This window comes from Grus americana, chromosome 1 (assembly GCF_028858705.1).
Source record: "Grus americana isolate bGruAme1 chromosome 1, bGruAme1.mat, whole genome shotgun sequence".
Lineage (NCBI taxonomy): Eukaryota > Metazoa > Chordata > Aves > Gruiformes > Gruidae > Grus > Grus americana.
Genome location: NC_072852.1, coordinates 185,813,151 through 185,840,627, shown reverse-complemented (window position 1 = coordinate 185,840,627; position 27,477 = coordinate 185,813,151). Strand labels below are relative to the sequence as shown.

At 41.1% G+C, this 27,477-nt stretch overlaps 1 protein-coding gene across 1 annotated transcript; it reads right to left on the bottom strand.

Moving 5' to 3' along the window:
• Positions 1–281: 281 nt before the first annotated feature.
• On the bottom strand, positions 282–25,380 carry TNFSF11 (TNF superfamily member 11). Its single transcript, XM_054813052.1, has 5 exons — positions 25,076–25,380; positions 17,322–17,489; positions 10,682–10,727; positions 10,504–10,602; positions 282–2,685 (listed from the first exon to the last, which is right to left on the bottom strand). Exons 1-5 carry the CDS (start codon positions 25,298–25,300, stop codon positions 2,264–2,266), a joined length of 960 nt encoding a protein of 319 aa, XP_054669027.1. The 5' UTR covers positions 25,301–25,380; the 3' UTR covers positions 282–2,263.
• Between the last annotated feature and the right edge of the window lie 2,097 nt (positions 25,381–27,477).

Sequence of the window (27,477 nt, the reverse complement as noted above, 5' to 3'; positions counted from 1 at the left end):
ACAGATAACTGCTTGGTATAAAATATAAATTGGAAGTTCTCAATTCCAGCTAAATTTCCAACTCCTGATAATGTAGCCCTAATTGAAAGTGGTGGATGCATGTTTGGAACCAAATAAAAACTCCACAAAATTCATTGTAATTGTCTCAGAATAGTCGATTTGGGCCTCAGTTTGAGTGAGTTATACTATACCCAGCCTGCATATTCTGAAGTCTGAACAAAATGATCGAAGCTGCACAAGAAATACAGGGACACAAGAAAATAAAGAAATCACAAAATTGATTTTTTTCTTAGAAATATATTTTGTAAGAAAACAATATTAACATTAAAAAGAAATGTTTATTATACAGTATAAAATATTTGCTTGAATTCAACTCAGTTCCTTATTAAAAAAAAGCCTGAGGATTTTTATGAAGCCTCTATTCCTACAGATTTGTGTCTTTTGCCTTCTGTGATTCCCACCATGTTAAAGAGCAGGTTTTCCCCATCATCCTTAGAGCATGCAGGCAAACACTCCTAAAACCTCCCTCATCTCTTCCCCAACAAGTTGCTGTTCCCTGCCCAGATGTGCTCTAAACACCACCCACAGTATTTGCAGCTCTCTCCTATGACCCCCATACCCACCCTCCAATTCCATCCACCCACCTCTTTTGGCCAAGCAACTATACAAGCGACAACACATGTTGCAGCAAGCTCAGGGTCTCCCCGTATTATTTTGTTGGCTAATATGAACAGTGGCCAGCCACTGACAAATCATGTGGAATGGCCGAGTTGTTCTCGGCCATCTGTTCTCATAAAACGTGTAAGAATATCTCTTACCACTGCCATTCATCTGCCAAATCCGGCAGAAGTGTGCAGAGGGTTAAAAGCTAGAAGGGAAGACAAAGACAGGCAATGCAATGACATAAGCTTCACTGTCTCAGGAAACTAACCTAAAAAAGTCATGACTCAATTGCAGAATTTACAACTTGCAGATTTTGTTGTAGGAAAATATGCCTGTTCAATAACTATAAATACCCCTAATACATATCTATGGCTTATGTAGTAATTTTTTTAAATTTGTTTCTGGTTTAGGTAATGCCAGCTTTGTAATTTCAATTACCCTCCAGGTTTGAAAGGCACCCAGTGACCAGCATTCTGGTGTAATTATTCATGACATTGGTGTGATTCCCCCCTTCCAATAATACTGACAAGTTTAACAGAAATTATTAAGTTAAAAAGAACAAAGATATATATTACATTTGCTAATTGCAAACAACCTCTTTTAGCTGCAATTTTTCCCATTGGGATTAAAAAGTGCACCAGTTTAACATGTCTGTACATTAAAAACAGTTTAAGACATTAAATATACAAACAGCAAGAGATTTTAAATATTTTGTATCAAATACTATAGGACAATATAATTTACATATTTTTTTTTTTACACAAAACATTACACCTGAAATATAACTTTAGATATTACAGAATATAAAAATACATACTTTTTGTCTAAAAAATGTCTTTGCAGGTTCTGGCACAATGTAATACTTTAAAGGCACACTGTATTTTGGCAGTCTATATTTGCAATTAACTGTGCAACAATAATAAAAATAACCTGTAATTAACCTTGTAGAACTGCAAGGCCAGATGATCTCCCTTCTTGGAATAGCTCTTTTAATCAGGTAAAAACTTATGTTGAACCATTTAGATGTTCTGCAACTCATTTCTGCTATGGCCCGAGCTCTCCAACGCTAATCCAGCAAAGCAAGAACAGGCTTAGCTAAGGATGTGAAAAGCCACATCAAATGCAACGAGATTAGTCATGCTTTCACAATCTTTGCCGTCTCAGGGTCAGAATGCTCAACCCCAAGCAAAACTGAGCCCTAAATGCAAGTTGGGAGCCAAGTTCTGTCCTGCCTATGTTCCCGCCAAAACTAGGAAGAGTAGCGCAGGTTACACAGTCAGGGCAGAACTTGGAAACAGAAGTTCACTAATGTTAATTGCTTTGATTTCAATTACACCAATGGAAAAGTCATAATGACTCTACTGAAGCCAGCAGAGGCATAGGAAGTAAAACTGCTGTAAGACTGACTCAGGAGAACAATGTAATTTTGCTCTTCCGTGCATTTGTGGGACTCCTGCTGGAGTCGGAGGGCAAAAATGTGTCTTTAGAGATACATGGCTTATACAGATGCAATTGGGTTGCAAAAGATTTTTAGTTGTGTCTTCAAGTTGTTTCTGGACCACTAAAAATCCCAACAATTTTCAGCACACTACAGAAAGGTTCAGTCTAAATCCCTTACTTTAAATGCTCCAAAATAAGTTGCTTCTTGTGATGAATCCAGTAACAATGGGTTTGATACCTGGATACTTATCATTTCACCAGATTTTAATTTAAAAAACCCTCCTACATTTACAGAATAAAAATGAAATTCTGAATTCCCTGACCAGTATTTGGTGCTCCCTCCCTTCATCAACACATCAGAGCGCCTTACTTTAAGGTTTGTCTTAGTCATATATACCATCAGCTGAAGCCCTCTTTTGGTCAGGTTTCCTGAAGTTTCATGATGTCTAAAACAAATGTTGGCATAAAGGTAGTAAAATCCGTCTTGATTAACAATTAGTTTTCCATCATTGAATGTCATATTTGATAAGTTTGCCTGGCCTTTGTCATGATGCCAGGATGTGAGGTTCACTTTGCGAGTTCCTGAAGAGGGGGGAAAAAAAAATAATCATTTATAAACATTTAACAAACCCCAACATTTAGAAAGCAATCTCTGGGTTTTTAGAATCAATAGCAACTACAGTTACATAGGCTAAAGTGAATATTAGACAATTCTGATAAAAATTCATAAGAAATTTCCTTTTTTCATCCTGTACTGCCATATTTCACTTGCTATTTCTGTCTGCTCTCCCACCAGAACATCTAGTGGACCATGGTACAAAACACTTCCTTGGCCAATAGTTTGATTATGCTAAGCAATCATCCAGCAAGCTCTGTATAGAAATTGGTTTCCACCTAAAACTTTCTTCAAGTAAAAAATACTTGAGAGGAATTTGAAAAGAAAAATTACTAATGAAAAACTAGCAAATCTTGTTACCAGTCTTTAACCTGTAAGTGTTTGCAAGGTATAACAAAATCTGAAAACAAGTTAAACTGATAATTCTCCAATAAGAAAACTTATGAAGCCTTCCAATATTTTATGTTCTTGTGATTGCAGTGGTACAAAGGATAATAAATTTTAATTTGAGAACACCCAAAAAAATGGGGAATAATCAGTACAATTGTGCATCTTTAATACTACACTATAAGTTGCTTAGACTTTAGATAGCACTTCAAGTATTTATGACATAGCAAACCTTTTTATGCAAAAACAATGTTTAGACTTAACCCAGTGCTTACATGTACCAGAATAAGGCTCCATGATCTGGTTTAGTCCTATCTTAAGATATCTACGATAGTGGCCCACTGCACAATCCTAATTCTTTGATAGTTGTACAAATACTTACAGCTGGGCAATTATAGCTGTTTGGGAGGTAAACCTCAGATTCTTTGTCTAATACCTAGTGGAAGGTCTTAGAAAAAGAGCTTTAGGAAGACAGATGTGATTCTGGGTGCATTGCTCTTTTCTTATTTCTATTTATTTATTTTAAAGTATCTTAAGTTTCAAACTAGAACCAATGAGGTGAGATATTCCATGCTTGGAGGAGGAACAGTCCCCTTCAAGTTGTCTTGTGCTGAAGATCCACAAATTAGGAAAGAAAATGATGATCATATTCTGTCTCTCCACAGAACATCATGCATGTGGGACTCAAAATACACATACAAAAGTTACCACATCTGAGTACCAAAAAGGACAGATTAATAGAATTAACATATGTAAGCAAGAATTATTTAATGTCTTCTAACAGGTACACATAAGCCTTTTCAGCTTTGCCTGCATGATGGTGGCCTGGTAAACAGGAAGCTGTCCCTTATCTGGTAAGGTGACTGAATGCTCTGTGAAGAAAATGAAGAGTAGGCGAGAGACTGGAGATGTTTTGATTAGTTTGTCAGCTCAGCACTGTCACTGAAAGCTAATCACATATACAGGTACAAATGTTCTCCAGGAACTCTGGCCTGAAAGGCACCTCCTGGGTGCTATCATCAAGTAGCCACGTTGTATCATCTCTTGGAGGTTTCAAGTTGGTTGAATCTAAGAGGTCATTTCATGTAGATCCTGGACATCAGTAAAATGTTCTTCGGACATTAAGAGAAGATTTTTCACTGAGAGGGTGGTTGGTCACTAGAACTGGCTCCCCAGAAAAGTGGTCATAGCACCAAGCCTGTCAGAGTTCAAGGAGTGTCTGGACGATGCTCTTAGTCATATGGTTTATGGTTTTAGTACCTGGATGGTCCTTTCCAACTAGAGATATTCTATGATTCTATGAGTCTACTATTGAGGCTAAGCCAAGAAATGACCTGGCAAGAGGTATGATAGGCACAGAGAGAGCATTTGAGTCTTCCTGCCGAACCTGGTCACATTTGACACTTCACTTTGGTTTTGGTGGCACAGTGTTAAGAAGCAGCCCGCAATACCAGCCCAGACAGCATTGCTACTACAGCACGTGTATTATGTAGAGGTTTATCACAGTATTTTCTGTTGAGGATCATGCCCTGCAGCACACTTCTCAGAGTCCCTTCCACCTCCTCGGCCTCACCATCATCCCATTATAGCATCCACCTCATTTCGCAGCCTCTAACTGCAAAAATAGAGCAACAGGCAACAGTGGGAGGAGAAGATCCAGCCAAGGCCCACGGGCATGCCCACACAGAGGAAACAGCACTGTCCTGAGAAAGCCACACAGGCCCTGACCCTTCCTGATATGCACAAGCCACTAACACTCTACCATTTCGTTCAGGGCATAGTACAACAGATGAGAGTTGGCCAACTTGTCCTCCTAACCACTAGCAATTTTCAGCACACAAGACTAACTCCATTTGCTCCCTCCGAGACACTCACAGGAGTGGGTCCACACAGGCACCTGAAGACCTTACACCTTAAGCTCCCGATGCATCTAAATGCCTGCTTGGAATATGCAGTACCTTATTCTCCCAACGTCAAACCAAACCAACCTATTCCCACCAAAATTTCCATGGCTCACGGCAGGGCCCACTGCCCTCTCCTTCAAGCATGTATCCAGGCATGCCCCCGAACCACCAGTGCTCACAAGATGCTGGGAAAGAGCTCCAGGTATATTAGTTAAAAAGATGCCTCCTGGATTTGTTTGTGCAGAAAGAAGTGAGGGGAAGTAGGGACAGGAGAATTTGAGAGCTATGAGTCTTCGCTAACTGCTAAGGGCAAGCAACTTTTGCATGTGAGAGGAATACTTTAATAGTAGTCTAGAACAAAAAGCTTCTGGCACTCTTCCACAAAGACTTGAGCAAAGCACAGGCTGTCAAAAGCAGATCATAAATACAATCCCTTATGGCTCCAGTGCAGCCAGGTAGAAATTGTACAAACAAAATCATACAGAACAGCCATCTTATGTGCAATGTCTCAACAAAACCCCTCTGAAAACCATTAATTAATTGGAAGTCATACTAAGATCTTAAGTCTCTGAGCCCAGAATTATTCACCTACAAGAGATGCTGAGATAGGGGTACCACAGTACATCTCTGAAGCACTGGGCATAGCTGAGGAAGTTGTAGAACATGTGCCCAATGTCTGCCAGAAATACTGCCCCAAGGAAGTTGGGCTACCTTCAAGATAAGGAGAATAGGCAAGAAATCACTGCTTGGATCAGGAGAGGCACATCAGCGATACGGGACAGGAAGAGAGAAAATAGCTGCCACAGTCATTTGTAATTGAGATGCTGAGGGGGGCTCCAGGTGAAGTTTGTTCACACTGTTTTGGTGTTGAGGGAAATATGCATCATTCATCCATGGTCAGGTGGAAGAACAGGCCAGGAGGTGATGGAAAATGACCCTATCTATTTTGAGCAGGAAATTAGCCTAGATAACTTCTGGAAGTCCCTTCCAACTGAAATTATAATGCTAATATTGTATTAACTGAGGTAGTTGGGCATTTTGCCACAATTCAGAGCTTCAGAAGAGGCATGCCACAGCCAGCAGCACAGCACAAAGATGCATTGGTAGCAGTTATGCCATGCAACCTTTAATGGAAAGAGTGAGCAGGCTCTCAGCACTTCTGGTAGTAATACACCCAAATTTGGGGACACCAAAACAATCGGTACTCCAAAACACAAGAAGAGGAGAGAACTGGAGCATACAAATGCCAAATCAGCTGTCTATGTATCAGAAACTCTGAAACATAACCCAAGCCATGGGACTGCTGGAAATGCTGCGATAGTGTCTTCTATGATAAAATTTACTATGGAGCCATGAAAAAAATAGCACAAGGTAAGCCATGTTGACAGAGAAGGATGAGGTCAGAGAGATAATGAGTAAGATAACCTTCCAGACATGGTAAAAAGCATTTTAAAAAGATAACGCACAGTTTTTCTGGTAACTGAAGACAAATCAAACCAATGTCTTGGATATTTGTAGAGCATGAACTAAAACTAATAGAAATGAGTTTCAATAAATTAATAAGAAGGAAGATGATGGGAGGGGAACAGAGGAGAAAGTAGCCCTGTCTTGATAATTTGTTTGCATCCTCATAGCTTTCAGGTATAAATAAAACCCAAGGGAAGGACCAAAGCAGTGTTTGCTCTGAAAAACTGGAGGGAAAGGGTAGCTAAACTGAACCTGTAGCTGTAAACAGCTCAGAATACTACAGCATTTCTTTAGACAGCTAAAGGTATCAATTCACATCTCAAATGATATACTTAGCATTCACATTTATTTCTGTGTGTGATTTTCACCTTGAAACTGTGACTAATTTTTGTAATCAATTTATAAAATCAAAATCCACTGTTTTTATTTAAAACCTAGGTAGCATTTATAGTGAGCTCTGGTAAAAAGCAACCAGCAAGCATCCAGATTTAACCTAAGGCAGCAAACCTAAAAAATACACACAGCAAGCCAAACCACTATGGCTTCTGCAGCCAAATGATGGGTGGGGACATCAAGATCTGGGAAGGGTTATTTCTCCTTCCCTTGCACTCCCTCCAACTACAAAAGTCCACTTGGGGCTTGATATTGTTGTGAAGCAGGTAAAAGGAAAATGCTCTCTTACAGACAATGCTCAGTGCCCCTTCACGAAGGATGTTGGAGCGACTCCAGAGGAGGGCCACGAAGCTGATCAGAGGGCTGGAGCACCTCTCCTACGAAGACAGGCTGAGAGAGTTGGGGTGGTTCAGCCTGGAGAAGAGAAGGCTCCGGGGAGATCTAATTGTGGCTTTCCAGTACCCGAAGGGGCCTACAGGAAAGCTGGTGAGGGACTGTTTATCAGGGAGTGTAGTGACAGGACAAGGGGTAATGGGTTTAAGCTGAAGGAGAGTCGATTTAGATCAGATGTTAGAAATTCTTTACTGTGAGGGTGGTGAGGCACTGGAACAGGTTGCCCAGAGAGGTTGTGGAAGCCCCATCCCTGGAAGTGTGCAAGGCCAGGTTGGATGGGGCTTTGGGCAGCCTGGTCTAGTGGAGGGTGTCCCTGCCCATGGCAGGGGGGGTTGGAACTAGATGATCTTTGAGGTCCCTTCCAACCCAAACCAGTCTATGATTCTATGATGTTGAGCAGTAAACTACTTAAAATCCTGTTTGACAGCGATGAACACTGATTTTTATTTTTTTTTCCCCATCATTGTTTATTTTGGGTCAGAGTGATGACAGTAGTGAACCTTAAAATACTAAGAGATCTGTCCAGACTCATGGATAGCATAAAACAATTTAGAAGAATTTCAGACACATAGGGTAAGAAATCAAGGGAAGAAAATAGGAATTGCCATTTGTAGTCAGAGGAAACAGGATGGGAGAGAAAAACTCCTGGTGACCCTCAGGCAAATCCTTCATCCTTTATGCCTGTCATTAACCTCTGTGCCACCCAGCCAAGTGGGTACTGCCTCATACCAGTCAGCACGATACTAAAGTAACTCACAACCAGTAGGTTCAGGGTTCCAGCTATCCATAAGGATGCAGCCCCTCACTGCTGCAATGCCCGCAAGGACCATAGAAACTATGCTCATGATTAACATCCCAGCAATGCGCTTCCAAAGGAGCCAGAAGCTAAATGTGCCAGATCAGGAGGGCGTATGTCCGACTCAACACATTAGTAAGGGGTTGATCTGCTCCAAGGAGAAACAAAGCAGCCTGATGTCACAGGCACTATATTTCTGAGAGTTCCTGCAGTCTGTGTGCTATTAAAAAAAAAAAATGAAGAGAGCAAGCAAGAGCAACATCTCCCTTGCCATTACCCACAGATGCGCTACATCATTCCCTGGAAGGTTATTGCAGTGATGCACAACAGATGACTATCAGCTGCTAGCCCTGATAAAAATACAGTTTACAGCAACATCCAGGTAGACAGCAAATAAATTCCCCCCAGGAAAAGGTGGGTTTCACAAAGCATGACACTGACACACTCCACTTCTGTAGATATAAGTGATCTGTCTCTATGATTAGCAAATTAATTGAATCTTTCCCAAGACAAAATGCTAAGACAAGTTTACTGATCCTGCATCTTCTACTATTGACCTATGTCAAAAGTCAAAATCTGACTGAAACAGAAGCTTGTCAGGAGGCATTTGAGCTAATAAGAAAGCTTGTAGAAGTTCTGCCTGCCATCTGACAAGCTGCTTAAGCTCTCTGCTTATAAAGCTCTGGATCTTGGCAATGACAATGCACTTGAAGGGAGAAAGAATCCTATTCCTCCAGGCAAGAAGCTAACCGCTTGCATACAGAAGTGCTTTGTCTTTAAATAGAGCAAGAGCAAGGTATTACTATGCAGGCTGCTGAAATCTCAGGTTTCAGGCCTCAACACAGCATTCCCCTTTGGTTTGGTTATATAAAATACAAAAAGAATGCACGCAACTTAATTAACAAGGAGTTCAGCACTGCAGAATGTATACATCTTCAGAGGAAGAAGGCAGTGGTGATCAATGCCCCCTGTCTTGAGATCCTCTGATAACTTCAGAATAAACTCTGGTTTATTTCTACCACACCAATGATGACGTGTGTTGAGAATACAGAAAGAAAAGTCTCAACTGACAGTGCCTCAGGGCAAAAAAGAAAACAGTACTAAAATATCTTAAAATTGTAGGAATGAATCTTTTCCCTTGGAGAGTGTTCCCAGGCAGACTCATGTCTTCTTCCCTCATAGTGTTCTAGGAAGCATATTCCCAAAGCCATCCAAAGATACATGCGGGTAGAGAATAAGAGCTCTGGCTAGATAAAAGAATGCCATCCTCTTACCAAAGGGGCAGATAAAAGCCACAGAAATATTTTTTCCCTACTCGATAGCTCAGAAAAATACTGCATCCAAGTCACACTGACCAAAAACCCTCTTGCTCAGAGTACAACACTATGATCTTTGATCTTCCTGCTACTGGACTAGATGGATGCAGACAGACCCTTGTGAAGCTTTGGCATGTTTGAATGCCAGGAAGGCCCTGAGAGTCTTGATGTGAAAAAGTCTATACCAGCCCTGCACCATAATAATGAATGGAATATGACAAAAATGTTTTCAACATTCCATTAGCAGAAGGAAACACTTGCTATAAATTCAGCCCTGTGCTATGAGAATGCAACGTACCCAGAGAGGGCAGGGAACTAGCAAGTTACAATAATGAAATTAGGACTGCAGTTCTAGGTTTTCAACACCTCAAAATGAAAGATGTGCTTCCTCTATGGCAAGTTCATATACTAATTGGCACCTGACATGCGTGTTGTATAAGATTCTCAGCTTCCAGATCCACCCTGAAGACAAATGCTGTGTTCACCCAATCACACTTCAGCACACAAAAGGAGTGTTGCTGCAAGGGGTTTGAATAGGTGGACATAAGACATTCTTGAATTTTACAACAGAAAACTTCATCTGATGACAGGATTAAAAAAATCTTAGACTCAATAGAAGGGAAGCATCTTCCCACCTGCAAGACCTGGATTCTGACCAATCTTTGTGCTGATGTATCTTGTATGTACGTACGCATACATCTGTGTGTATGTATACCTATAGCTGATGTCCAGTGTGAGTGAAAAACTCCAGATGGGCCCTACTAGCCAAAGAAAATAAAAGTTCAGAGGAGAACATTCAACGCTTATCTTCATTCCTCACTTGAAAACAACACAAAGAGGCAGGCCAAGTCCTCAGAGCTTGACCATGAAAACCAGTCATTTGAAGTGGAGGCCATTCAGCACATAACAGACTGATGTAAGATACTTGAGACAAAGGGGAGCTACCCCTCTTGTTAATGTTACCCCTGCTGCCTCTGAAATCCTTTAACACATCCAATTTATTCCCATTATCAAAAGCCACTTCTGAAAACCCAGTCTGTTGCTGGTATTGCTAAACTATTTTCATATACTTCACTGTTTAATACATTTATAGTAGCATTGGAAGTAGTCACTTAAAATTGAACTTACCAGATGGAATATTCTTATCATCAATAATGAGATGGGCAAAAGGCTGCTTCTCAGGTTTGTTTCTCTTGTACAGATCCATTCCTAGTGCCTCCATTGCAGCTAGAGAGAAAAGAATCGCATTACCTCAGAAAGACAAGTGTAGTAGAACTATAATATTTCTTATTCATAAACTACCTACCTTTTTCTGGTCTTGGTTGTGCTCTTCCCATGACACGCTGGACTTCCTAAAATGAGAAAGAGCCATTACTTCAATGTTGTCTTGTTTTTGTAACATTGTGTATTGCACAATTACAAGACAGTATTCCTGTGTGTGTATGTATATGAGGGGAGTGGTTCTACCTACAGTATATTCAGATGCCTGGGATACATATTCTCATATTTATATGATGTATAATATGAACACACAGTTTAGCTGCCACAATCAAATAACTTCTCTCTAACACATCTGATAAAGGCGGATAGGAATGATAGTGTGTATAATCACCGCACTATTTATCGAAGTAGTGGTGACAGGACATTTACAACCTTTCCTATTTACTGCACTTGGAATATTTCCAAGTATAATGGAACAATGACTGCTAAGAATGCATCACATAAAACAATGCAGCTTATGAACTGATTTAATTACGTGGGGTCAAAAGGTAACGAAAGAGGCAGTTCTATATAGGGACTAGTGTGCAATCACACTAACAACTAAGGAAAGGTAAGCTCTGAATTTAATTTGTGATGAGGTAAATTAAAACCTCCACCCTCACACTTCATCACTAACAAAGAAGGTTGCAAGACTACAAGGCTTTATAATCAAGGCTCATTTCTAACAAGGTATGCAGGAACTGAAAGATGAAGCATCTTCCACATTTGTACTGGGACAAATGGACTGGGGAGCCAGTTTGGAAGTATGCATTCTTCAAAACTGCAGATGAATTTTAACATCAGTGAAACCCATGTTACCCAAAACCAAGAACAGCACAAGTAACAGACATCAGGCACCACAAAAAGCCTTGCTTCTAATAATCCACTCCTGTTTTCCTCTTGAGAAAGCATACAACAGCAGTTTTCAAAAATGTAAGCAGCCTGTTCTTGTTACAAGACTGGACTGAGTCTTGGTAATACTAGGTTCAATCATCAGTTTTGTCCCCTGTTCCGCTATGACTCTCCTCATGTCTGTTTTTTTTAAAAAACAGGAGTAATACTCTACTTGCTATTCAGAATACCTCATACAATGGAGCCATCAAGAAGAAGTTTAGTGAAAGGAAACATTTTGCTCAAGATAGCAAATCATATCTTATCTTTGAAACCAAGAATAGTCCTTTTGTTTTGTCTTTATGTCACACATATTGCTGTTCATCTGATTCAATACCATGTATATGCAATATGCCTCAGATTTGGCCAGATCAGCAATGTTCCACTGTGCTCTCAATCACTGTGATGTTTTAGAATTTGAAATTCTGCTTTGAAAACATACAAAGTCCTGGTTTTATGTAATTTTGCAGCCAGCGTGAAATCTGCAACACCTTAGCTGGTGCATTTATTGTTCTCACTTTCCCCTTTCAGTAGGTGTTTAAATGTTAAACCAAAATGAAAAGCCACAGCAGTATGGAAGTTGTAGTATGACTATCAAAGCATAATACTTCAGCAGAGATATGCTGATTTTGTAGATAAGAATCATTAAGATGCTTTCTGCTGTAGAGACGAGAAGAAAAGCAGAATCGCAACTTCAAAAGAAGCAAAACTCATGTCCACCTCCCCCATTTACATTCACTTCCCCTCTGATCTTCCTACTTCAATGTCAGTTCTAGGAGCATGAAAATGAAGTTCAATTCTAGGAGCTGCACACCAGCATCAGCCTCTAGCCACACTTGAGCTCTAACTTCATCAGACGTAGGAAGGCAACAAAAAATTGCAAGTACTAGATACTGTGAAAAGTGGCAAAAGTCTCTGAAGAGAACAAAAGATAAAAAAGACTGGGAGATGGACCACACTCAGATTACTGCACCACACCTATTCCCAACCCTTTCCCTAGAAAGGGAAGACTGCTTTGTTTTCCTATCAGATGTGGAGTCTACTTTTGTATCCTTTCCTTCTGGGGGATGTGATGATGTCCTTGTCTGGAGAGCCTAGTGGGCAGACCCAGAAAGACCTATGTACATTTTAATCTCCTATTAGCTAATGTGGTACTAATAAAAATATCCCAGGGCTGGTAATGGCACAGCCCTTGAAGTCCCTGAACTGGCCAGTTGTTATCCTCCTCTTAACCTATGTTGTTCTTAGGAGTACAGAGTTCTGCTTCTGCACATTTCCAAAGATGCTCTAGTTTGAGCAGCTGGGTACCTCACCTTCTGAGATCTAGCAGCCTGACTCAGCTCATCTTCCATGCAAAAAGGCTGTCGTTCTCATGAAATGCAGCCTGAGCTGCTTTCTTTCTGTTGGTGATGCTGTTCATTTGCGACATCACCACTTGGTAAGCAGAACAGCTACCCAGGAAGACTTGGGTCCACCACCTTCCTTGTCCTGATGGTCTTGAGCCTACTTTCCTGTTTCCTAGGAGCATCTCTGACAGAAACACTCTCCTGTACTCCTCTTGAAGCTATGCTACTATGCCATTAGACATGCAAGTGTCATTACAACAAAAAGGAGATTATAAGCGTGAGCCCAACACTAACACACTAAGAAGAGCTGGAGACTGGCTCATGTTCATTGACTCTTCTTTGTGCTTATCATTGGATCAGAAGTGGCTAGCCTGTGGCCAGAAAACAGAAATCCTCCCTCAGCCGGGTTCTCCAAACACTGGACTAGTGTCAAGTTCTTTACTTGATTCTGACCAGCCCCACAAAATTTTGACATTTCTTTCTGTTCTGTCACCCAAGCTTCCAAAAGAAAGTTGAAATACATGAACTAGTCCCTAGATAACAGGGATGGAGCTGTGGGTTTCCTCCTGAAGAATAAGTAGTTCAACACTTCTCTTGATTTTTTTATTTCATGTTTTTACAGTTCCAAGGTGCTGATACACAACCTACCTTAGGAAAAGCATTTTAGCAAGTACTTGCTTCTGACCCTGAAGGACTCAGACCACATTTTTCAGTGGACATTTGAAGATATCCGGATGTCTAAAGATGGTCTCTTAGTAGGATTATAAGAGTCCCCTGGTATCCTTACTGCAAGGAATTAAGAGGTAGGATTTTCCAAATCTTTAAAGTATCAGCTGCATTCTTTAGCACCTGAATGTCTTTTAGGTATCTCATACCTCATCACAATGTCACTACCATTAAGACCAACATTACTACCATTAAGAAAGCAGAAACAGCTCAACAGAACCTGTCACTAAGACACTGCTATAATGGCATGAGAACTGCTGACAAAACATTACCAGTGATTTCTCTTAAGACTGCCACCCACAGAACCATGTGTGCTACCAAGCTGTTGAGTTATTTTTAGAAAAACTGTACACAAAAATCACACCACTCTTAGTGTTACAATAAGCTGTACTTGTACACCTTTGCATCATTTGCTCACTGCCCACCAAGTCAACTCTGCTGGCCCGCTTCCCACATTCCAACCTCCTTCATACAGTCACTGTTTAAACAACAGACAAGCAGCCAGTCACAAAAATGAAAAATGTGTCTTCCTTCACCCAAAAAAATTTAAGAGGCCATTGGGAAGCTGCAAAACTTTCACATTTTAAAAGCTAAAATCATGCTTTAAGTGCCTAGCAAGTTGGGAACTGCTCTTTCCTCATCAACAGCAGGCTGCAAGTTTTAACCCTTAGAATCTCAGCATCTTCAAAACAAAAGTAACTCTTGCTGTTCAAGTTATGTCCAATGTTGAGGATGCAGAGATAAGGCTACATCTGAATATGTGACATTTTTGTGAACAGTTTTTCCTCTCCTTTGGGTTTTACAATATCTCAGTATCTACTTTGAGCAGCCATAAGCAGCTGTTTCTTCTACTACCTGAGTGCTTTAAGTCCAGCTAATACCAGGAAGGAGTATCTGATTATCTTGCCGGAAATTCAGCAATTTGAAGAATGCTAATCAGGAAGGAAGTGAAACAGAAAGTACATGAACCAATATTCATCAGAAGATAGTTTAGAGACTACTGTATCCAAATGAGTAGTCTATTGCGGGCATAAAATAAAAGGCATGTAAGGTTGTAGGATGGAAACTGTGACATTTTAACAACTTACAGCAATCACTTGTGACTTTGTCCATTACTATGTGCACTTTAAATGTCTGCTAAGTATATAGAACTCTTTATGCAGCCCTGGAGGTCTAGCAAAGTACTCTGCTGCCATGTGGGAGACTAGTTTACGCCTGAACTCCCCAAGCTGCTAGAAGCTGGGAGTATTGCCAAGAAAAGTTACTTATGAATTGACCCAAGATATGTTTGTAGTCCTTTCTACTTCAGGCTCATAACAGACTTCATAAGAACTGCGGTTAGTGCATCTGGACTGCCAAAAGGTTTTTAGGGTTACATGCAAAAAATTAAGCAAACAGACCAGCTAGGAAAGTGTATTATTTGTCTGCTTCAAAGTTTATATGTAATATTGAAAATATGCTTTTTACTGAGTAAGCTGCTCCCTAAGCAGTATTTTTATCCTGAATTATGTTAAGGAATTCACCATTAGATTTTGATTAAAAGAAAACTTTTAAATATTTTTTCAGGAAACAAGTGTTTCTAGACCTGACCTTGCAGCCCTACTACACTGGTTTTCATAAGAGCACTTTCAATTCAACATTAATCCCTGCTTTAGATTTAAGCACCAGGTCTACAGGTATGCAAAGAAAACCGATGAGAACTGGAGCAGTAAGCTAAAAGCTGTAACCAGACCATAAACCTGAGCAAAAGCAAGTTGTCTATTTTCATTTCCTGAACAGCTTGAATTGCAAAAGACAAAATATTGAAAAAAAAAAAATCACAAAACTGAAATGGTATTTTAAAGTGTTCTATTTCAGTCACTTAACATGCTGCCAATTCAAATAAGGATACTGGTTCTTAAAACACACAGAGGTTACTTTTTTCTTCAGGAAAGTGAAAAAAGCATAGACAATAAACACCTCTTTCAAGTCACATTAGCTGCATTCACACACACACATAAATGACTAGCACAACTGAAAATAAGATTCAGCTGCATCTCTGTTCTTCATTGTAGCAGAGCCAATGAAAGGCAGAGCTTACAGAACATGATAAAGTATAATTTTGCCTTAACACTGTTTCTTTCACTTCTCTGCTATACCGAAAAGATGCAAATGTAGCCCTAGGCAAGCATTTCCCTATTTTCCTCTGTGTTGTCAATATACGATGACAAAGCATCCAGAACACTGACCCAGCTGCTTAATACATACTGTCGCATTCAAAGGAAATTCAGAGTCTGATTACTTTGGCAAGGGAAATTTTATTGTTCTCAAGCTAATGGTCATCAGCCAAAAAAGTTATCCCTACTCACTACTTATCTTGGCCACGGACATTGCAGCATTTAACCTCCCTCCAAAAAGGCAGGATATGCAGCCTCAACTAAAGCCAATGCCTTTGTTGAGTAACCAGCAGCAAATGACCAGAATACAGGGCTTCCCATTCACTTACTGTAACAAGCTCCTTACTCTGTCATGGGAGCTGCATGAACGAGCAGTCAGAAGTAGGTGTAGTGTGAGACAGTCTATAAAATGCTGGAAGATAGAACTAATCCTACAGTTAACTTTTTTTCCCCCTTAAGCTTTTCAAGGAGGTGGCTAGCAAATGGGACAAGACATGAACTCCTAGGTTTCTTTAAATTTTGTTCACAAAAAGATCTGTCACTCAGGGTACTCTGTTAAAAGCAAGCATTAGTGGAATTAAGGTACCATATAATTAACTGAAGTACAATTCACTCTGTAAAGTGTACATGAGTTCAGCTCAAATCTAATGTAGTATCTTTTATGAAAAACTGTCAGTCTTATGCAGATGTGAAGAAGTAGTAATGGACCTGGTAAGCAAGGAAAATCAAATACTATAGCAGACATTCAGCTTTTAAATAGCCCGTAATTAACACTAAACAGTATCATGAACACATAGAGATCAAAGGCAGTAACTGCAGTAAGAGGTGATTGTGACATACATCCAGCTTGCCTAGGCTTCTTCATTTGGTGACTTCTTTAGCTGACTACCGTTATTTGTGTTTGGGAACAAGCTGTCACCCTCAACTGCTAGGTAAAGACTGCCTGGTTATCTTGCTATGGCATAGTAGCTCTTTTGCCAGTGTGGGAATGGTCTGCAGAACACAGAGAACTGGCAAAGTGAGGGGGGGGGAAAAAAAAAAAGGAAAAGGAGATACCATCCCTTACTTCAGGTTGCAAAAAGAGTAAGAAACAAGAGCAAATGTTATCTCCTCTGTCTTTTGGGCAATATTTTGCTTGTTGATGATCTTGACTTGGGAGAGTCTTGTCAGAAACAGAGTCAGGAAGATTGCTTTGAAAAAACATGGAACTGTCTTTTCTTATGAACATCCAAAATGTTGGCAAACCTATACAAATAGTAGGATAAACAACTACCATTCAGTCCCATCCAAATGGGAGAATGGCCAATCAACTAACTGCAATCATAGTTTTCTCAGTGCAACCTCAAGTCTTCCTTTCTTAAAAATAACAGAGGTGTTTGAATACAGAATTGATTAACTACTACCAGGTTCATGAGCAAACACAATATGATCTTGGATGCAGCTTCAGGTATTATTCAAACACCAGAAAATACTTTCCAGAACTCACCTCTGAATACAGATATTGGAAAAATTGTTCTAAATTTAACAGGAGCATGAAATGAAGGAACACAGTCTGCCTGCAACTTACTTTCTGCACAGCTCTTTGGAGAGCCTGTTTCATGCTTCTACACGATTCTGGCATTAACTTCACTTCTTGATTTTCAAAGGATGTATCATGCAAATCTGTATTTTCTTGATGTCCAAAAAGCGTTCTGACACAGTGCACATGTTCTTTTGAAATTCTAGTAGGGTCCATCTGAAACAAAAATATAAGGACAGACACTTAAAACTGTGGTTGTGCAAGAGAATTTAAATCAGAGAATTTTCAGCCATCTAAAAGTTTGGCACCTAGCTAAGTTTATAATCTAAATATTCATTGCAAACAATAAGAGAACAAAAGTTCCCCACATGGAAGTTTATTTCATTCAAGAAGCGAGAGAGATAGGAGAATTATCTTCTGGAGCTGCCTAGTTCATTAGCTTAGACTGGATAACTGACTTTCAAAAGTTCAAAGATAAACCTCACTCTTATAGTAAAATCAATAACCCTGAATTCCATTTTTTGACCACTCGGTGCAATATAACAATTATTTTAGCAGGCAACTTACACAACCATCCTGTCTGTAAAAACTATAGTTTGCAAGATGACATACAAATGCCAAGTAGAGGAACTTGGGGAAAGTATGTACATCTAGCATCATTTTCAAGAGGAGAAACAGCAGAACAGAAGCTAGTTATCACTATCACCACTTGTTTTGTGGGCAAGAGATATTGTTGCATGAAACAGTCACCAAGACAGCGCAAATTCAGAAAGAACAAAAGATGATAAAACTGTACCACAAAACAGCTCTGCTTCATGGGACAAAGACTGGTAAATCTAGAGTATCTGCAAGGTATTTTTAGCAATCAGTCTTTGTAATTGAATCAAACATACTTTTAAACTGTAAGTTTAGAATACTCCTGAATTCTATCAGTTAGATAAATTGTAAGGATATTCCAAGGATTAGGGTTGTGCCTTGGCAGAGTTTAATTGCATAAACTTTATTTAAACCATTTCACCCCCTCTCCCCACACTCCATATACTTTTCACTCAAGAGATATTAAGCGCTGTCTTTCAAGACATGGCCTAAGACTCTCAGCAAATGTTCTCAACTGGTATTTATTTCACTTTTACTTGAGGCTTGAAGAAGGGTTTGTGCACCCAAAACCTTGTCTAAATTCTCTAATTGTATCAGCTGCTCTAATAAAGAACACTTACTACTTTCTGCATAAGGTGGAAGGAACAATTTTATCTAAGAATTACAAAAGGTAATACATTATTTGTAATCATGATGAGAGAATGCCAAGACATTATGGATAGTGCCTGACCAGTGTTCAGTTTCCTTTAACATAGCACTGAACAAAACTGATCATCAAAAGGAAGTTTTGCCAAATACAAACCAGTCAGAGTGAATAAAACATGTTCTATCATTTGTTCATACAAACATAAATATGATCACCTAACACCAAAAAAGAACTGAGTTAACTTAAAAGCATAAAGTTAGGATTACAGAGGTGAATTTAGGTCTACACCAGCCAGGCAGCCATCCAACAGACACACCGCAGAGAAACATTTGTTGCACAGATGGCAACACCGAATGCTGCCTCATCCATCACCATCCTTCTGCTGAAGTCAGTCTCCAGATGAGAGCCGTTTGCCTGATCTATTCAGACCATCAGTCCCTGTGACCTGGTTTAGCTGTCTCAGTTATCCCTGCAGATTTGGAATCAAACAGGTCAGAAAAGGTTCACCTGAAGATCAGATGCCACAGCTTTGAGCAGAGGGGTAGAGATGAGTCACAGAATGGCTTGGAGGCAGTAACATCTTCCTGGGGTGGCCTGACACAGCTGAATCCAAAGGAAAATCCATGTATAGCCATTACAACTCTACAAATTAAGCACTAAAAACTACACTAACAACTTCTGAAGTCAGCTAGTGCAGTGCAGCCTCATTAACTGTTTAAGCTGATTTAAACCAGCACCTCTGTGCTCTCACCTTCTTCACCACAAAATTTCATACCTGGTTCTCAATCTCCTCTTCTAAATCAATAACCTGTGAGGAATTCTTGCTGATCTGATTTCCTGGAAGATTAGCACCCTGAAACCAACTCAGGTATCAGACAAGCATCAGAGCCGATAGAGGGACAGGCATAGGAATGAAAGAGCAGGAAGGCAGCACTAGCTTTAACGACTGTAAAACTGCACCATAAAAGCATCTCTCCCAGTGTGTTCCACTAGTATCCAGAACTCAGAAATTCAACTGTTGACTGAAAGGGGAAAAAAAAGAAGCAGAAAGTGTTTACCAACAGCCGCTAAAAGGCAGTTAATACAAAATGACCTGGGTTGGAAGGTACCTCTGCAGGTCTCTAGTCCAGCCCTGTGCTTGAAGCAGGGCCAACTGTAACTTAGGTCAGGTTGGTCAAGGCCTTGTCTAGACAAGCTCTGTGGAATTTCCATTGATGGAGACTGTCAGCCTCTCTGGGCAAACTGTTCTACAATTTAACCACTTTTATTATGTAAAAACACTGTTTTTGATGTCCAGCTAGAGTTCCTCTTGCTGCAATTTATGACTGTGCCTCTTGTTTTTGCTGGGCAGTTCTGAAGAGCCTGGCTCCATCTTCAGATTGCTAAAAACAGTGATTAGCTTCCCTCACCTTAATCTGTTCTTCTTTAGGTTCAAAGAATCCAGTTCTCCATTTCTGATACACTACAGTCCCTACCTATCACAGCGGACTTCTGAGGGACTTTCTCCAGTTTGTTGATACACCTCTGGTATTGAGGGACCCAAAACAGGACCCATTATTCCAGATGTAGCCTCTTATGTTGGGATTGTTAGAGATCTGAGGGAATTAGGGTCTTCAACAGGATCTGGATGTCCCTTCCCCCCTTCACACACACCACAGGATAGAAGATAGAAAGCCACAGCAAATAACTGCCAGCAGATACTCATTTTTATCAGTAATTCTACAAGTGATAGACTATTACCCTAGTTTGGGATTTATTTAAACACATCTTCTGAAAAGTAGACAAGAAAACTAGGTTTTATGACACAAAGACCATGAAATTTGTAAAGGCCTGAGTGTCCAGCATGACAAATTATGTGTAGCGTAGACTTACAGCTATCACCCATCAGCAGTCAAATGTGTCACACAACACTGTGCTAGAACAGTAACAGCAGATTGTACAGAAGCACTTACTCAGATTATAGTTTATCTGCTGAAGGCTTAAGACAGAAAACCAACATCTCTGCACCTACAGTTAGAAGACTGAAGGCTTAATGGCAACACTGTAACTGATAGATTCAGCAGCTTAAAGCTGCACAACCCATCCTGACAAACTGCAAGTCTCTAGAGATTTAGTGTTTGATAAGGTCAAGCTCTGATCTTGGGACTAGCAAACCTACCTGATTGCCCTTACCTTTTTCAAAGAATACCTAGTCTTCACCACATTTCACCATGGAAATAAGCTTGCTTGTCTGAAAAGGCATTCTCAGAAATCCTGCATCTTACATCTTTATAAAGAACATGTACTGAACTGCCATGGCTGTAAACCAGTACTACCAAGCACTGAGACCAAAACTGTGGGCAAGAAGCAATGAACAGAAAAGCTTCCAAGTTCAAGTGTTTCAAGAAGAGCTTCTAAAGAGCCAGATGAAATACCAGAATGGTCTACAGGAATCAGCTTGCTAACTTGCAAGGCACAGAAGGTGAGCCTTTGAAGAAAGAGACCTTCAGCATGAAGTCCTAAATATTTAATGCCTGGAAGAAACATCAAGATGCAACCAAAAATATTGGAGAAAGCTTTATGACATGTTAAGTAAGCTAAATACCCTAGAGGAATTAACCTATTTAAATGAGAGGAGTGTCTAGCTTATTTTTTTCTATGTTACTGTTGTAATAGTAGAAAAAATCTATCATATTGTGATGCATCCATTGTGTCTGACCTTGGAATCAGATCAAATCTTTCAGCACCCCTTGATTTTCAGCATCTTAAATCATTTTAGTTGCATCTCTGGACTCCTCTCACCTAAATCAGGGCAGCCAAAATGAACTCCAGCATTGTGGGCGAAACCAGATGAATTTACAGAATTAAGAACCAATTTTCCTATGTTAAAAGGAACATTTTAACATGATTTTAAAAGCTACAATACATTCCAGCCAACTTTATCTATTAAATGTTACCTCAATTATGCAATGTTACAGTATCACATTCTGTACTTACGCCTTACAATAAAAGTTTACAATTTATACTTGCACTTATTTTCAAACTTAAACCAACTTCCAGATTATCAAATATCACTTTGCACTCCACCAAAAAGGGGTTCTTCCAGGCTTCCAAAAAGTGCTAACAACCCCCCGCAAGCTGTTTTCTGTTAGCCACTGCTCTAGCACACTCACAATATTTTAGATGAAGTCTGAAAGGCAATTGTTTAAAACCATAATGAAAGTCAGAGTTCCACAGATGCATGAAACCACAATAAAAATTTGTCTTCCAGGTCCCCATTTAACCAAGTATGAATTCTTCAGTGCGATAAAGTACTTAACATTAGTACAGACTTTTTTTTAAATGGGAAAAATGGGTAAGCTTGGAGTTCCAGGTTAAACTATGGGAGTTAAACATCCAGCCCTGGATTTGACCACTTCTAGCTTGTGCCACTATCCTCCAGTTCAGTCACTGTTAGACCAAGTTCCTACTCTTATGATCTAAGTACATTAAAGGAAATGGGCCAGAAGAAAAAGTTTCAAAGCAAAGCTTTTGGAGACTATACTTTAGCATTTACCAGTGAAAAGTTAAATAAAATATTTCATTCTGTCACCTTGTGCTGTGCATGAATCTTTGTTACATTAAGATCTCCAGCTGCTCAGAGCATCTAACAAAATTTTCATGGCATTTTCATTAATCATGAACAAATATTCTTCATGAAGTATAAGCAAAATAAACACTTAAGACCAATACATTTTGTTAGTGGTTAATTTCTCGGCTTCAGTACATTGCTTGAGATGAAAAGCCAGAACATCTTAATGTTCTTATATTTCAGAGCACTATTACCAGAATATTGGTAAAATTCAATTCTTAGCTTTTTCTTTATTTTTTAGATATACCAGCTCATTGTCTCATTTGCATTGCGCTGCATTATTTCTTCACCACAAACATGTGTTTACCCATGAAAATCTAGTGTCAGTCCTCGTTATGTCTTGTGAAATTCCAAATGCTCAAGCCACAAAATAAACAAAACTAAGGAAAAACCAAAACCTCAACTATTGTCTCAGCTCATACTGTGTCATGATCCAGCCCAAATGATTTTATGCAAATACAGATAAAATGTGTATGGTAAAACTGAGTCAGAGTTTACTCAGACTCTTAATTAGAGTTTTAAAGAGCTTGTAAAATGTATAATTTCTTAATATCGGCCTATACAGTCAAATCTTGCTAATTTACATTTGGTTAGCTCACCAACCAAACAATTCAAATTTTTTGATGCACAGATCCTACCATTAACTTCTCATTATTTTAACAAAATATAGCCCAATACTTAAGTTCTGTTATTAAAAGTTCAAATTTAGATAGCTGAAATTTGTACTGAAAAGTACAAATTTAGATAGCTTGATACAAGTACATTTGACAGCAATCTTTTCAAAGGAAAGAGGTCAGATTATGTCCCATGCAAATAAAACAATGTGCCAAGACAGTTAAATAAGACTTTACTTCTGCAAGACCTACTATATTCTTCCTTCTATCTTATTTCACCATAAGAAATTGGTGAACAAATATGAATTACCATATCTTATTATTTTGAATTATGTACTTCAAAAATATATATTTATTATTCTAATTTTCAGTGATGGCAAAAATGACATTTTCTTCATTAGAAATTTTTCAGGCAATGACTTCAGTCAAGTCTACATCTAGCTACATTGTCTCTTTTAGATGTTTTGGAAGCTCAAGTTTACAAAGGACTCCATCCAACAGCGTTATTCCAAATCTACAGGAACAAGAAACTGGCAAGAGAATTAAGCTGCCAAATGCTGAATTACACCCGGACTATATAATTTTTTAAATCAAGGAAGCAGAAGAAAAATAGTTATTGTGGTAAGAAAGCTCCTTTTACCCTTTGTTAGGCATGTGTGAAGCACTGACATGAACCTATCAGGAGAAGTCCCTAATAAGAGCGGGTGAAGGTAAAGAGAATGGAAATACAGGGTTTTCAAAAAGTATTAGTTGTTTTGCTACAATGGCTCTCTAGCCTACTAATCAATGTATAGCTGTGCATTTCTATGAGCTATGTTTTGACAAAGACATCTTTTCAAGTTCATGCAGATCTGGACCGAAAAAGATTTCTCTGCCACAAGCTGAAGTAGGCATTAATTTATTTTCACTGTCAAGCAAACAAGTAGCTTCAAGGTACTTTACAATGAGTCCCAGAAATTAAATGTCACTCTTCTGAAGCATACAGGATATGATTAACTAAGTACTATGCTGCCATTCCATTTTATTTTTGTAAAAATGGCAAACACAAAGCCATTGTCAGTAAGAAAATACAAATTGGTCTACATAATAAGTGATCAACAATGTTACTGTATATTTGATAGTCATTCATCTGTTTAAGTGGGTATACATTTGTGCAACATCTGTTTTCAGAGTGCACTTTGTTAAGAAATCCAGTCTGTTACATCAATATCAAGCACATCTACCTAGAAAGTAAACCAAAAGAAACAGGTTTCCACTCCCCAATGACTTCAAATGAAAAGTACACACACCAGAAATACCACTTCGATGAAGGCAGTGAGACTCGTATGAACAGAACTAATTAGCACCTGATGAAAAAGCCGAGCAGGAAGCTAACACCTAGCCCTGAGAAGCAATCAGCCATCAGCCTCCCACTTCCTCTGAGCAGGCTCAGCCACACGGGGTAAGAGATGCAGCAGCAAGTGAATCCAGCCAGCAGCCGAGCTGTTTCCAAGAAGCGGGCTCCTCTTCTCTCCGAAAGCCAAACCGTTCGTCACCTCATCTCCCCCCACAGCGATGCCTCCCTGTGCTCCTTTCTGCGCACACCGCTGCCTCTTCTGAGGCGCCCCTGGCAGATCTGGGGCCTGGTGGGGTGGTGAGGGGCGGCTGTCAGAAACGAGCTCCTGAGTTACAGCGGGCACCTCCAGCCAGGCCCACTAATGCACAGACCCCACTCCGCAGGGCCCCTGGGCCATCTGAAGGACAAACGATCCCAAGTGATGAAGTGTGGTGGCTTTTTTTTTTTCCCATTAAAGACATTTCTCCTGTTGGTGAAACATTTATGGCAGCCAAAGACCTCAGCCACATCAAACCACTCTCTGGTGAATAACTGAAAGCTGATCATTAAAAAACTAAGCCCCGCAAGACTTCAAGTGAAGGATCATTAAGCTGCTTCCTGAGTCAGGTACCCCTCACATCCGACCTCGCTGAGAAACCCTGTACCTCAACACGCACCATGAGGCCACAGCATTACCTAGAACACCTCAGGCCGAGCAGCTCCAGCGACCAGGGGATAGCGCAGGCCGGGCAGGGTTCCGGGAGCCCTCCAGCCTGATGCCCTCTCAAAACTGGGCCAACTTGAGAGCCAGATAAAGTTGCTCTCTGCCCCTTTTTTTAATTTATCTCCTCAATCCCACCGACACGAGCACCTTCGCCTCTTCCGAAAGGGGCGGGGGTGCGAGCCGCTCCCTCGCAGCGCGGCTGCCGGTGCCCAACGCCCACCGCGAAGGCGGGAACGGGCCGCGCCGATCCCCTCACCCCGCCGCCGTCTCTGGGCGCCAGCAGAGGCGCCGCTTACCTGAGCTCGGAAGTAGAGGAAAAGGGCGACGCTGCAGACCACCTGCCCCAGCCCCAGGAGGACGAGGGCGGCGAGAAGGGAGCGGGAGGCGGGCGGCGAGTGCGGGTGGGCCGGCAGCGGCGGCGGTGGCGGCGGCGGCGGCGGGGCGCTCTCGTGGGCGGCGCCGCTGCCCAGCTCCTCGGAGCCGCGCAAGTACTTGGTGTAGTCTCGGCTGGCGCGCCGCATCGCGCCGCGGGCAGCTCCGCTCTGACGGCTCCACAGGCGGCCAGCAGCTCCACGGAGCTCCCTAGCCTCAGCAAACAATCCTGCCGCCCCGGCCAGGCACCTCTTATAAACTGGGCGGCCAATCAGCCCCAGGCGGCGTGCCTCTGCCCCCCCCTCCACCCGCCGCCACACACATCACCACCGCCCCCTCCTCGCCTCCCCTCCCCAAGCAGAGACCGGCCCCCGCGGGCCGCGGCGGGAGGGTCGGGTCGGGTCGGGCCCGCCCCGCCCCTGCCCCCGGAGCCCCGGCTCCACTGACGGGCCGGTTGCCCGGCGATCGCGGTTAGCGCTGCTCCTCCTCGCGGAGCGAAACTCTTCGCCTTCCCTCCACCATGAGTGAACAAAGTACAGGCAGCCCTGCCCCGGCTGCCTCCAGCTGGACGCCGTCCCCCCTTGCCCCCTCCTCACCCTTGCCCCCGCTCAGGTTTGTGATGCACCCGGCAGCTGAGGCCTCTCTTAGCCCGTGGTCGCTCTGGAGGGTCCTTTTCCCCCAAATCCCGGGGTAGCTGGAAGTGGCGCGCACCCCGGGTGGACCCTCTCGGTCGTCCCTGGCCCCTTTGGTGGGTCAGAGGACCGAAGGTCTGTCAAGCCCTCCATATCTTAACTCACTCCTCACTCAGGCTGGGCAAAAATGAGCACAAATGGTGATGACTTGCGCTGTCCAAAACAGGCAACATTGTTGAGAGCCCTGTTAAAGGACTGGGGTAAGGAAATGGCAGAAAGCTGTGCTGGCAATTGACTGCCACTGAAACCAGATCAGAGCCTCCCCACCTCCCCTCACACAGCCTGTCCGCTACAGAGGCACTTCCAAACACTTGGGTAGGAACATCTTCCTGTGCTTCCGACACCTCGGCTTGCATTCAGTACTGAAACCTCTTCCTCATAAAGTCATGCTATGGTTTGAAGATACTTTTTTTCTCATGGTCCTCTGAGGGTCCAGTTTAGGTCAAATTTCCCTTTCACATACTTGCTCATTTAGAGTTTGTCTGTTTATTGTCTTTCCTCCCTCTGGACTTTCGCTCATCAGTTTATCTACACTTTTGGAGATGTGACTATCTCTTCGGTAGATCTATCTCATGTGCCTGACTAGTCACTTGGTGGAAAGCGTTCTAAATCCTGTGAAAGTTCTTGTTGCAAAGGCAGTGCAGGTATATTAGGTCTGCAGCCCTGTAAAATTCAGTGGGGAAATGTTCCAGACATAAAAGCAAGTGAGTTGAAGTCCAGCTCAGGCTTCAAAGGACATGGGAGAATGACACAGATCTATGTAGGTCATTGACTGTAGAAAAACAGTCTAATTTTCAGCTCTTGATACATGACAGAATATCCTGTTTAGGTCTGCCTAAGCTAAGAAACTGAGAAACTTTACCTCCCAAAGAGGTTGACTGAACCAGACATGATTACATGCTCCAACAAATTAAAGGAAACTGTCTGAAATACACCAAACCACCACGCAACAAACTACTATCAAAATAGGCTGATATCATTTAACGCTGGACCCAAATAGTGCACTAACAATTACTTCACCAACAATGAGACACATCTGAGAAATGATGGTGAGAGCACCTGCTTCCCGACATCACCCACCAGGAAGTCATGGAGCAATACCCCAACCTTGAATGGCTATCCCATCTCTTCTTTCCAAATGCTTACGTTTATGCTCGGAAACATTGGTGGCATTGTGGTCTGTAGAGAATTGGAGGAATTGTTTCTCTAAGGGTGTCTCAACTTTTCTGAAAACAAAACGAAGGTAAACTAGCCACCATCCCCTGTAAATTAACTGTGAAAATAATCTCAGACTATACTGAATTATCTCACACTCCTGAATTAATTTTACATTGGTCTACACCAACATTTTTTTCAGGAGAGGAATAACAGTGAAAAAAATTTTTTTAAAGATACAACTGTTTTTTTTAAGAGTCTGTGTAGTTTTTAAAATCCGCTCACCAATTAATTATTAAACAATCGATAAAGGAGAAGTTAGGATATCATCAGTGATGCTAGTAGATGATTTTTTTATGCTTTCATATGAGAAGGAACTCAAGAAAGACCTCTGTTCTTTTCACCTTGGAGCTCAAATCTCTTCCTCATGAAGAAGGAAAAAAATTGTGTGAAATCTTCTTTTGTAACCTTAAGACTTT